This window comes from Eucalyptus grandis, chromosome 3, assembly GCF_016545825.1.
Source record: "Eucalyptus grandis isolate ANBG69807.140 chromosome 3, ASM1654582v1, whole genome shotgun sequence".
NCBI classification, from domain to species: Eukaryota; Viridiplantae; Streptophyta; class Magnoliopsida; order Myrtales; family Myrtaceae; genus Eucalyptus; species Eucalyptus grandis.
Window position 1 is genome coordinate 43467959 of NC_052614.1, and position 14055 is coordinate 43482013.

At 41.5% G+C, this 14055-nt stretch overlaps 1 protein-coding gene across 1 annotated transcript; it reads left to right on the forward strand.

The window, feature by feature from the left end:
• The first annotated feature begins 4762 nt into the window (after positions 1 to 4762).
• Positions 4763 to 13847, forward strand: LOC104436732 (uncharacterized isomerase BH0283). Its single transcript, XM_039309624.1, is given in 9 exon segments — positions 4763 to 4969; positions 5143 to 5223; positions 7926 to 7950; positions 7953 to 8143; positions 8833 to 9135; positions 9537 to 9606; positions 9609 to 9697; positions 13280 to 13363; positions 13803 to 13847. Coding segments are annotated over 9 exon segments (1095 nt in total).
• Positions 13848 to 14055: the final 208 nt, after the last annotated feature.

The following is a 14055-nucleotide window of genomic DNA, read 5'->3' on the forward strand; positions in this document are numbered from 1 at the left end:
TACATAACCCTGCAACTCTAGAGATGTACCACCATAACAAAGTGAGTAATTGGAAGTACCTGCTAGATATCTCAATATCTATTTCACTGCATTCCAATGCTCTCTGTCTGGGTTTTGCATATATCGACTCACAACTCTCACTGCATGTGCAATGTCTGCTCTCGTGCTCACCATGGCATACATAAAACTCCCCCTTTGCTGATGCATATGGAACTACCGCCATCTCATCTTTCAAAACCTGAGTGCTTTGACACATATCCTTGGAAAGTTTGAAGTGACACGCTAGAGGAGTTGCAACCAGTCTTGCCTTGTCCATGTTAAATCTCTTTCACACCTTATTCACATAGTCTTCTGCGACAACCATAATTTCTTATTTTTCCTGTCCTTGATAATTTTCATGCCTAAAATATTCTTGGCCTCTCCCAAGTCTTTCATAGCAAAGCGTGATGATAACATCTTCTTCACTTCTACGATTCTCTTCATATTGGAACTAGCCACCAGCATGTCATCCACATATAAAGATAGATACACAATGTCACCATCATCATATTTGCGAAAATAAATACAGTGATCAAACTCACAGTGTGCAAATCCTTTTTCTTGCATGGAACCATCAAATTTTAGGTACCATTGCCACGGAGCTTGTTTCAAGCCATACAAACTTTTCTTCAAGCAACATACCATGTGCTCCTTACCTTTGACTTCAAAACCTTTAGGTTGTGCCATGTATAGTTCTTCATCTAAGTCACCGTGTAAAAACGCTATTTTTACGTCTAGCTGCTCAAGATGAAGATCCTCCACACAACTATACCCAGCAGAACTCTAATTGATGTCATTTCACTACGAGTTAAAATATCTCAGAGTAGTCGATCCCTTCTTTTGAGAAAAGCCCTTGACTACAAGTCTCGCCTTGTATCTAATGCTACCGTCTGCTTCATTCTTTATCCTATACACCCATTTGTTTAATAAATTTTTTTTTACTTGTGGGCAACTTGGTCAACTCCCAAGTTTTGTTAAATAACGAGCTCATCTCGTCTTTTATAGCACACTCCCCTTGCAAGTGAGACGTGTCTACCTTTGCCTTATCGTAAGTCTCCGGTTCCCAGATCTGTATATAAGACATGGCTCGAACGCAGTATTAGGCGATAGATCAAAAATTACCTTTGGCTTTCTCACATGTGTAGACCTCCTCAAGATGGGTACATCGGGGTTGTTAATATGCTCCGAATCATTGTGTTCCTCTTGAGCTACCTCTTCAGCGATAATAGGCTCATCTTGAACCTCTCTTTCAAGTGCACTTTGATCTACTTGAAACATCTTCACGGGCATTGTGTCTAATTCAACATATTATGGTTCTACTACCTTCTCATGCTCGTCCGACGATCTTTGTACATCTTTTCTTCATGGAATACCGCATTGCGATTGCGGATGACTTTGTTATTCTCATAATCCCAAAGCCTATAGCCATACTCGTCGCCACCGTATCCGATAAAGACGCACTTCTGGGACTTAGCATCAAGCTTTTTCCTATCCTCCCTGTCCCAATTAAAACATATGCAATACAACCAAACACCTTTAGATGTGAATACTTAATCTTTTACCTGACCACCGCTCTTGTGGTATTTCGCCATCTAATGCACTAGATGGACTTTTGTTGATAAGATAAACAGCTGCATCAACTGTGGCAGCCCATAAGTGTAGCAGGAGACCCGCGTGTAGCCTCATGCATCTCGCACGTTCTAGAATAGTCCTGTTCATTCTTTCAGCTACACCGTTCTCTTGAGGAGTTCTAAGAACAGTCTTTAACCCGTGTATGCCTTCTCGACTCGGATAATCTGCAAATTCTTTACTTGTGTATTCACCACCATTATAAGACTTGAGCTTTAATTTGATAACCTGTTTCTTTTTCTACCATGGTCTTCCACATTCGAACATCCCGAATATTTCTGATTTTTCTTTAAAAGCATAGACCCAAGTCTTCCTTGTTGCATCATCAATGAAAGTGATAAAATATCTCTTACCGCCATAAGAGAGTTCCTAGCGAGGTCCCATACATCGGTATGAACCAACTCTAACCTTCTGGCCTTTATTTTGTCGCCCATTCATTTGAAAACTAATAGCCTTCTGTTTTCCATAAATACAACTCTCACAAAAATCTAACTCAACTTTTGCAAACCTGGGAGTAATTTTCTCGAGTGTAACTGTTTTACACATTTTTCACCAAGATGTCTCAACGATAATGCCAAAAGAGTAGTGGCCAATGAGGGCATGGCAGCCCTTGCCCAAAGTAGATAAACACAACAACACCCTCACCCAATGCCAACAAGGATGCCGGCCTTCGGTCAAAAAAAAGAAAAAGTAAAGTAAGGTAAAGTAAATTAAAAAAAAAAAAAAAAACAGAAAAACTATAAATTTTTTTTGAAAAAGTATGAAAATATTATTCAAAAATGTTTTGGTCTCATACCGAGGTAGTGCTATGTAGGATGGCGGTGTCCATGTCAGCAATTCCCTATCAAAATTGAGTTGATGAATTTAAATGACAAAACTTAAAAGGTTAGAGCTAAATTGGCACAATTGAATATTTATGATTGAATTGATACAAACGTAATAGATTTATAACATTTTTTTCATAATTGTCTGTATCGAAACAGTCACATTTAGAACACATTAAGTGCTATTGCACGAATTGTAGCGTTGCTTCTCTCATGATTTCCCGACGAGTAGGAACTAAGACCAAAATCACAGGCATACCGTTTAGATTTAGGAAATCAAGGCATATTTGGAAATGAAATGGGTTAACGAGCGCCGAAAGGCGCTTGCTAAAACCAAAGATGTAGAATGAGCAATTGTTAATGCACATTAGAAAACTTAATTGATATTTCTTTTTTTGTTTTTGCCGAACCAAAAGGACAAGGAGGGGCGAGTAGCAGTGACTATCCCCTCCCGATGTTATCTTAAGAAAGTATCGCACCCATCACAAAATGTATAATTTAGGTGAGGACAAGCCTCGACTACTCGACACCATAAAGGTAGGCGACCCAGGACCTGGACACTACCATAGTACTACAAGTCCACAGCCCATTCCCAAGCCAAGTCAGAAGACTAATTGACCCGAGCAAGGTCACTAGATATGGGAATACAAGCGCGGGACCAATTTGAATACGTCCGATGGTATAATTAATACTTCTTATCATACAACGTTGATCTTTCAGTTTCCACATAGACGGAGTAGGTGATGAACAAACTTTGCAAATCATATAGCATATGAAATTACCAGGGCATGAATTGCACTAATGTAGTACGCGGACCTAGAAATGATAGATTAAATACGAAAAATGTCGGATATTCTAAGACATCTTATTAAAACTTACTTATCAAGTGATGTGGCAAGGATTAATTAGATAATAAGAAATGGGATTATATAATATTACATGATTAGTTTCTTTCAATACACAATTGATAATTGTCCAATCACTCACTAAAAACTAAGTTCAGTGTTTGGTACATTTACTTTGCTTAATAAATAATATAGTTTATTTTTAGTGCGTCTCGGTCAATCCAGATAGACACTTTTATATATATATATATAACCTTAAAGCTTGCTTTCATTCATTGAACTCCCATCAACCAAAATTTAGAGGTTACTTCTCGGGCAAAAATTGGTAGAAAGAGTAAAGACAAGAAGAAGAATAATGGGAAGCACACTGAATTATTTAATGATAACTATTAAATTAATATCTAGAATTTGAGCCATGTATAAGATCCATCCGATTAGAGGATGTAGACCGCTCTGTCTTAGATGAGGTGTAAGAGAAAGAGTCCTAATTGGACTTTGACTTTGCTTGCCTTTCTTTCAAAAGATAATCTTGAATTTACTTGGGCGGTGGATTCAAATAAAGAAGAAAACTTAAACAAGAAAAGTTGTTGTGACTTATTACCCAAAGGTTTGACCGATCAAAGATTGAAATTTTTCATATAGTAAAAAGAGAGAGAGAGAGTAGCGGGCTTAGAGGGTTTATTGAGGTCAGAGGATTTTCTTCTCTTTTTTTTTTTTTAGGGAAAAGAAAAATAGAAGGATGTGAGTTTGCTTTTATTGTCTCCGCCAGGACATAGCCACTCAATACGGTAGGGGATTTCTTTGAGCTGCTCATAAGGAAGTTTCAAATGGTGATTTGTGCAAATGATTCTACATCTAAATTATGACGTTTTCTTTGTGAAAACGTAAGTATTTCAAGCAGTGAGATAATTCAATATGAGGCTAAAGACTATGGGTTTGGGTATAATTTAGGTATAGGAAACACTCAAGTGTGTGACTAATTGTAACTCTGTAATTATCAGATTAATTCGTGGATTATTTACTGCTGGCTCTTCTTGTAAAATGAGTCTTGACACTCAAATTGAATCATGTAAATCTCTCAATTAGTAGTCTTCTTCGTCCCACCATTTTACTTCAGGTTCTTCAACTTTTTGCGATTCAATGGTCTTCTTCCTCCTAGGCTTTCTCATTGTTCTTGTTTTAGATTTTCAATTTTTATTCAAGCCCTTATCTTTTATCACAAAAAAGCACTTGTTTTGCTTTTCAACATTATGTTGGCCATATAGGATGTGACATGGGATGCTAGGAAGACACTCAACAGTATTTTAACAGCAACGTTAGGATAGGATGGACTAGAAATAAAAACATAATATTTAGGATCTTAGTGCTCACAAGAAAAGATTAAAAGATATCTGCCTGTTCCGAGTACATGTGAGCCCAATTCAAATGCCGAAGACGGGTTCACATGGACCCCACCTGATCTATGGTGGGCCCGCGGTTGGCTCGCTGGGAAGAACCATGCAAGGCGTCCCCACCATCACAACGGGAGGCTGGAGGTTGACTTTCAGCTGGGGCTCGGTTTTGGCCGATCTTTCGATCTTCACCTCCAGCTCTCGCTCTCGCTCTTTCTCCGATGGCAAAGAAGCTCGTGCAGTACGTAGTGGTATCGACATATCTTCTCTCTCTCTCTCTCTCTCTCTCTCTCCATTCGCACGCCCAGGCGCTTATTTGTGAGCAGTGCATATGTGGTTCCTCAACTTCTTATTACTCCATTTCAATAGAATTTCACATGGTTCCCTAATAAGCTTTGTGCATGTGTTGAGTAGGCATCGCCTAGAGGAGGAGCCGTGAACGTGTGCCTGGACGAGCAAAACCAGAGAGTCATGCTGCGTGGGAAAGCTGTAACTGTAATGACGGGTTCTATTCTTGTTTAAAAATACTTCGAGCAAGCAAGATGTTACGAAATGTACGTCGATTCCAGAAAATAACGTTTGCAAACAATTCACTAAGCAGAATATAATAATAAAATAACAGAATCAGATTAACACGCCATAAATTTTGTTATCGAAGTTCACCTAAACCTGGGCTACGTCTTCGCACAGAGGCACTCTGCGAATCCACTAGATTTCGAAAAAGTTGGAATACAACGACGATCTTCTCTCAAGATCAGGGCACAAAGAGATTAAGAACCCTCATCATCTCCACCTGAGACTTTCCTTCGCATCTTTTCATCCATGATACTACTCACAGCATCATCAAGAGTTAAATCATCCTTCATGGTGCTCGAAATTCCCTGCATTGCGGTATTATAGCTTTCGGAAGAACATAAAAATAATAAAGCTTGAAGCTTCATATCTAAATTTATGCCTACGGATTCCAATTGACTCATGACCTCCGTGAAATTATTAATATGCTCTGCCACAGAATCTCTATCAGATAACTTCATATTAACCAGTTTCTTCAGCAAAAATACCTGATTTGATGTGGACGGCTTCTCATAAATATTCGTTAGAATATCCATGGCTTCTTTTGTAGTTTTTGCTTTCACGATGTGGTACCCTGTCTTTTCGTCAACCTAGACGAATCGCACCTAATGCCTTTCGATCAAGAATTTTCCATCCGGCCTGCTGTCGGATCCACTTCCGCCATCTCGGGTTTCCAACCCTCAAGTGGTGCATAGAGATCTTTTTGATAAATATAATCCTCTTTGTAGTTTCCACCATCCGAAATCCTCTCCATTGAACTTATCGATTCTGATTTTATCTTCTGCCATACTGTTTGCTTTCAATCGAACGTCACTGAAAAACCCTCGATGTTCTTAATTAGCCAACCCAGGCTCTGATACCAGTTGTTACGAAATCGTACGTCGATTTCAGAAAAATAACGTTCGCAAATAATTCACCAAGCAGAATATAATAATAAAATAACAGAATCAGATGAACACGCCAGAAAATTTGTTATCGAAGTTCACCCAAACTTGGGCTACGTCTCCGCGCAGAGGCACTCTGCGAATCCACTAGATTTCAAAAAAGTTGGAATACAACGATGATCTTCTCTCAAGATCATGGCACAAAGAGATTGAGAACCCTCATCAAGAAAAAAAACTCACTTTTTTTCTTCTCTCTTTTCTTGTCTCAGGCTAGGTCTTGCCATCGCTAATATAAAGATACTACTTTTAACTTAAAAGGAAATCTAATAGAAAAGACAAAAAAGCCCCAAAAAACAAATATTTGGCTTCATCTATAACACAAGATTCGTCTTGTAAACAAGTCATTGGGCGAGATGGAATAAGTATTCTGATGGCATAAATTCGAGATTGTTAGTTGTTTAATGCTGCAGACCATAGCTGAGATTCTCAGTATGCTTGGAGCTGTAGCCCTACGTAGCATAATCAAAGAGACGACCGAACAACCATTTATCTCGTTCTTGCTTTTATGTATTTGAGGACAGTGCATCAACCACTTTGTCTCGTTATGTGCTATCCCTGTATTGCTGCTCATACAAATGCCTGGAAGCTACTTCTAATCTCTTTGGTCTTTCCCTCCTTTAACTTAAAAGAGATAATATCCCTTGTTGTTGGTCGAGTTTCTCCCGGAGAATGTGCACAGGTCAAGACTCGAGTTGAGGAGTCCCATGTCGAACAACGACGAGATGGCTGTGTTGCTTATGACCCTGGTTCACCAATTGACGGGGTTGAATCTCATTCCCATTTAGGAGCTCGCACGTCGGCTTCTGTATGCTCTTACCAACTCTCATCCACAAGAAAGATGATCACGTGATCCTACACGAAGAACCGGTTACTTGTATCAGTTTCCTGTTGACCTTGCATTAGGCCACTCGAATTATTTCAGAGACTTCTAAGAAAGCTCCTGATCCATCATTTATAACAGTCGCGGCTTGGACAAACATTAAGCGGCAGACCATAGTTGACAGTTTCCGAACAACACCGTTGTTTGGGTGCCGAAAGGAACAAGAACACGGGAGAATTGATCAGGTGTTGGAATTACGTGTCGGAGTTCTAAACTCAAACATCAGAATTTCGGATTTGAGTATCGAAGAGTAGTGGGAAAGTTGACCAGATATCGTATTTTTCTACGTATATTGACAAAGTGTATAAAAGTGTTAGATATGTGTCTATCCAACACGACACAAAAGACTTTTTGAAAGTGCCAGTGCTTCCTAGCCTATGGTAGATGCGCTGGTTACTTTTGACTTGTCAAGAAATAAACAGAACTCTTAGATGATGCTTAGAATGAGGTATGAAAAACAGGGAAGGCCAGCAAAGTAGATTAAAATATGTTCCGTACGGATCAGGGCAGACCTGCCCCGAACGATTTATAAGGAGCTGGACTATCGCGTTCTTCTCCATTAGACGTGGCCTGATTTCATTTTGCTTCTTCTCCATTAGCCATCTCTCTCTCTCTCTCTCTCTCACCCTCTCCGTCGCTCTCTATGGAAAAGAAACTCGTGCAGTACTCGGTGGTATCAATACAGCCTCTTTCTCTTCCGTTTCATTCCCCTACCAGAGATGGAGATCTCTTGCGAAAACTTCCTTGAACTCTTCTGCATCGACCATGACATGGGCTTGTGCGTGGTGTTGTTTTTGTAGGTGGACGCATTCACCGACACGGCCTTCAAGGGAACCCGGCGGCGGTGTGTATCTTGGAAGAAGAGAGGGACGAAGAGTGGCTGCAGGCGGTAGCCAGGGAGTTCAACTTCTCGCAGACCTGTTACCTGACCGGTGCCTCGAGCTCCAGAACTCGCCGGCTCGGCCAACGGGGATCGAGCCTGAGGTTTCAGCTCAGGTGGTTCACTCCAGTTAAGGAGGTGAGTGAGTTTCGAATTCCATGTTCCCAGCGTTGCTTGCTTTAATTCGGCAAGTGCAGGATATACAGAGCGTGTGGATAATAAATGACTGAAAGCTCTTTTGTCCGCTCCCCACGCGAATTGCTAAACTTTGCTTGCGTGCTTTTTGGTAACTTTCTTTCTTTATCATAGCCAACAGAAATGGCAATTTTCTGTCAGGGTTAACGTCCTGGTTTTGTTATGATTCTTTTAATTTGTGATAATTCGCATTTTCTGAGTTCGGCCGCATATAATCAACCATGGATGGCTCGATGAAAAATTCATCAAAAATTCGATTTATATTTGTCCTTCGCCGTCTGTTTCATCTCATTACTTTGGACTACCAGTTAATTTGCTAATTGTGCTTGTATTAGATGAAATTCTATGCATTACCTGTGTAGGACTATGAATCATGTTGATGTTGTTCGATTGAACTCCAAGTCCGACACCGAGTCTCTGATGTACTTGAGAGATACCTGCTTTGTTGTCATAATAATCCATCTCCACCAGACTAATCTATGTGGTTGCTCTGGTGCCTGCTTTTCGATAGTGGCAGTAAACATCGATGTTGATGATCAATCAGTTTGATGAAGTGTGTCACATTTCAGTATGGAAGAAATGCCACGGGAAACTGGTTGTCATATCATCTAATCACAAACTTGACCTTTCAGGTTGACCTCTGCGGTCATGCGACGCTAGCTGCTGCGCACACTCTCTTCACATCTGGGATGGTAGATTCTGACACCATCGAGTTTATGACATTATCCGGAATTCTGACTGCCAAAAGGGTTCCCGAAACGAAGTCATCCCATTTTGAAGATAAAGATGGTGATGTGCCCGGGATATGGATTGAATTGGATTTTCCTGTAGTCCCGATCGCTGAAGATGATGCCGAGCGGATTTCATGTGTCTCCAAAGTTCTCAATGGCACTTCCATTGTTGAAATCAAGAAGACAGCAAAGGACGACTATTTCGTAATTCCTCAACTGCAACCTGATCATATTTTTAAATATTAAAAATAAATATATTATTATAATATACTTAGGTTCGATGCAGGTGGACGGATGGGCGGATCCGCCCATGGGCCAGGAACCGGACCAGTACCCACTAGTTCCCATAAGTGGAACCGGGAATCGGAGGCGGTTCCCTTAAGAACCACCGATTTTGGCGGTTAGGTCCGGTTAAACGGTGGGTCCGGTTCTTTTACGCACCTCTAGTTTTGAGTACATTGAACCCCTTGCTTCCTCTTTGAGGCAATCGTTTTCATTCTGTTGATTCCAGGATTTGTACAGCAGCAGCTGGCATTGAGCTGATTTTCATTAGGAAGAGAGTATTTAATTCCTTCATTTCTACTTTCTTTTGCTTATTTTCGAAGATTGTTATCCCATCATGGAAAGAAGTTGAAGAATTTCAGCCCCAGTTTGATGAGATAAAGAGATGTCCTGGGAGGGTATTATCATCACTGGATCAGCTCAGCCAGACTTGGGATTCGATTTTGTCAGTCGATTCTTTGCCCCAAAAGTTGGACTCAATGAGGTATTAATGTGACATCCCTGAATTTTCAGTCGTTTTTCGATTAAATAAATTGGGCCTTTCATCAAACGCTAATAATAGTGCTATTCTCGAGGCTGATCACTCACGAGATAACTGGACTATCCGGAAACAATTAGGGAATCTAAATGCAATTGGACTTGAGAATTCGACCAAGAATCACTGCTCAACCGTGTTGATCTGCAAGGGCCATTACGGCACCGTCGAGAGATCGATAAGAAATCAAAGATAGGTCGATTCGGCGAGATGTGTGATCAAATTATGGGTGATTCCACTTGATTGAAAAATTCTCATCGATCGGTACTAAATTGATTTTTGTCGTTTTGGTACCCCGGTACCCGTAATTGAAACCTTGAGATTTTCACGACAGCGAGGAGTTGCTAATGGGTCGAAGATGAACTTTGTGACTCGAGATAAATCGATCACGGGTCAATTGCACCAAAATTCCTAAAAGTTATCCGGTAGACTAGGTCACGCTAAAGCGCGCCGGATTGAAAATAACCGTGAATTTGAACCCGATTTCAGAAATTGAAAGTTCTGAGGTGTCACAAGCTATTTTAGGAACGTCGACTCACTCTCCGAGAAATTTTCAGAGATTCGGGTTTTTACGGAAAATCGAATCGGATGCCGCAGAAAATTAACAGAAATTCGTATGGGCCGGAATTTAATGGAGTTTTGACAAAAGTGAGTTTATTGGGTGATGGGCACTTGCAGAAATGATATGGCCTTTTCTTCTACAGCAATGGATATCAAATTTGGGAAATTTGATAAAGAAATTAAAGACCAAAAATGAGTGAAATTCGGAACTAAAAAGGGCAGTAATTTGGGCTTCAAAATTTGATTATTGGTGGAATTATTTTATAAGAAAGTAATGGGGGACAATGCATTTAAGTAGATGGATAACCCTTGTGGACTTTCTTTCCCTTGTCTTCTCTTGCAAGCTGGCCGACTCCCCCTGTCCATTCCCTCTCTCCTTTCTTCGTTGCTTCTCATCCCCTTTTTCATTCGACGAAGCTCAACTTTCATTTTCATTTTCCTCTGCAATGTCGCTTCTTCACCGAAGCTGCTCCATTTGACGCCGCATCTTCGAGCTCCACGGGAATTCAGCTGCCAGCGAAGCCCCATCATCGGTCAACAACCCAAGCTCTCCCTCTCTTTAGTTGACCACCGAGTGCAGCAAACGAAGCCACAAACCACCGAATCAACGCCACTTGCTCCCATCTTCTTTCCTTCGCTCACACCAGCTGGACCGAGCCCATCTCCTGCCAGCAGCGTTGTCCACACACCAGCGAAGCCGAAGATCTCCACCGAAGCTACTTCTTCTCTTTGCCGCTTCTCCACCCACGCGGCCACGGGGTCTTTTTCCCCAGCAGCTTTCGTCTTCAGCTTCGTGGCACGCGTCTTCACGGTCATCAACCTACGTTGAAGACCACCGAAGCCAATTTCCACTATAATCTTCCTCCACGCGACCACGAATTGCAGTTGCCGCGTCCGAGTCTTTCGCTCAACGTCCCACCGAAGCCACGCGATTTCTCCTTGCAGCTGCCAGCTCGCCCCATCTCCTCGCTCGAAGCTTCGCCAGCGTCACCTTCAGCTCGACGCCAGCAAAGCCAGCAGCCCACTTCCAAGATCGGCCCAGCAGTTGGGCCCGTCCAAAAACCAGAGAAGCCCATTTTGTTCAACCAGCAAAGCCCAAGTGATTCAAGCTCAGGCCCAATTCCATTGCAAGCTTAAGGCCCACCTGAATTCAAGCCCAATTCAGCCTTTTCCAAGCCCGCATTAATTGAAGCCCGCGAAGCATCTCAAGCCAGTTCAACTTCAAGCAAATCTCAGATTTGGTGAGATTTGTTGGGCCAAGTTTTAGGCCCGGTCAGAGAGTTCATTGACGCCGCCGAAAATTAAGATTTCGCCGCCGTCGCGTCGTCGTCGCGGTGAAGGTTTCGCGATACTGCGGTGAGTTTATACTTCTAAGCTCTGCTTAGTAGGTTAATGACGTTTAAGGGTGTTAGATTTATTTTATTAGGAATTAGGTGGTTAGTTAGATTAAATTAGAAATTGAATTATTTAATTGAGCATGTTAGGTGGTTAGCATGGTTTAGCTAAGGCCTAAATAAATTGTCTTGTTTATCTAGAAGAGGGTTCGGGAATTTCTCCGAGTCCGTGGTTATTAATTCAATGATTTTGGCCTAGGTTATTATTTGTAGAATTTAAATTGATTTATTTAATTGATTTCAGTAATTATTTAATTATTAATTATTTTTCGGAAATTAGACCGGGATAGCGATGGCAATAGGAATTTCATGCTTGATTGCAATGGTGTGGTTAATTTTGCAATTGAGTGCTAAGTTATGCAAATTGAGTGCTTTGATTGGATTTTTGGTATTTAATTCCAAAATTGTGAATTTCAATATTTATTCGAGAAAATCCCAGTGTCGGGTTTTGATACCGAAAATGGTTTTTAGTCTTATATGAAATAGTGGGATTTCAAAAAGGAAGAATATCAATTTTACTGGATCAAGTTGACCGTGTACCCTTTACAGTAATTTCATGTGAATTTCTAATACGAAGAAAAAGTAGGGCTCACCATTTTAATTAGGCGTTTGAGTGCAATGCATGGTGTCTGGGCCATATTTGGTGATCGTGTGATGGTTATGAGAAATCCTCCCGGGCTGTTGAGTGGACGTTATCCCTATGTGGGATACCCAGGACAGACAGGAAGCGGTCGCGATTGATTGGACCCTATGCTCCTTCGGGAAAGCCGTCGATTAAGAGACGTGCCGTGCTCAATGGGGTGAGACGGCTTGGCAATGCCGGAAAGACCGCCGGGCGAGAGTAGGCCGTGCTATATGCCGAGATCAAAACTAAGAACGCATGATTAATTGAGTGTGGCGTTTGATTGTGGAGCTTATTTGTTGCTCATGCTCTCATGTTGTTTGTGAGATAAATTGTGCGACTGCGGGGTGGGTGCGAGACAAGGTAAGTCTCTTGATTGTGTGATTGCGTGCTTAGGACGCTTCTTGGCGTATTTCCCTCCTAATTGGGGTTTAGAGCTCGGACTCGCGAGATGATATCTCACCCGTTGTGGGACAACATTTCGGGGTCGTCGAGTGGAGGACACGAAGGCGAGAGGAGGTGATCGGGCGTAGGTCGAGTTAGGACCGCTTCTTTTTGAAAGGCCAGTCTTTTGTAGTCTTTGGCCATAGACCTGTGTTCATGACTCAGTGTATATATAAAAGCATGTTTGTTTGTGAATCTATTATCTTGCTTTTCTATCCCGAGATGATTACTTGTCGGGGATTTCTTTTCGCTTCGCATGTGCAATAAAATGGAAAGGGTCGGCGACTCGTCACAGGAAGTCGCAAATTATTATCGACCAGATAGGGATGGACACGCACTTGAGGTCGGGGCGTGACAATTAAAGTTCATACCTTGGAAAGTTTCTTGAAGTATCAATCGTAATTAGTTATTCAATTGTCCGATTAGCTGGTCATATGTCGAAAAGCTGTGTTCTATCAACCAATTTTATGCTCTTACCGCAAACCTCTGAATGAATGATCTACTTTCCAGGATCCTGTATGTGGCAGTTCACATTGTGCTTTGGCACCTTATTGGAGTGAAAAGCTGGGGAAAAAGATCTCGTTGCCTATCTTTGTAATCTCTCTCTCTCTCTCTCTCTCTCTCTCTCTCTCTCTTCTCTCTCTGTCTGTGTTCATCCACATGCTTGTGCCCATGTCTCTGCCCTTGTGAATGCCCATGTGTTTTGCTTCTCTCGTCTCTCAAATGGTATGTAAATGAATGATTTTCGATGGCCTCATCATTTTCACATCTTACAAGCATCGCCCGAAGTGGAGTAGTGAAGGTGCACTTGGACGAACAGAACCGAGAGAGTGTCATTGCGCGGGGAAAGCTGTAAGCGTAATGAGGGCTCTCTTCTTGTTTGAATTTCTAGCGCTTCTTCTTGTTTCGAACTTAAAGCACGTGAAAATCACTACGTGAGAAGGAATGAAATAAATGAGCTTATGTCGTGGGTTCGATGGTACCGATTGGAATAATGTGAAATACATGAGATAGCGCCCTTTCTGTTTGACAGGTTCTTAATTTGCTTGCAATGGATAGTGAACTGAATAAGTGTTGAATGGATCCGTTGTTTCATTCCCGAGAGGATACTGTCTGCAGAATTCTGTCTGCGAAGAAGTGCATATTTGATTGACATAAGTGTTTATCAGCACGGCTGGGAAAATAAACAAGTGGCTAAAAGCCTCCATTGGACTAAGACATCAGCGACGCACAGTTTCTGTTCCGTAGAAACTAACTTCCTACAAATTCGCCTTCGAGTAGTAGGA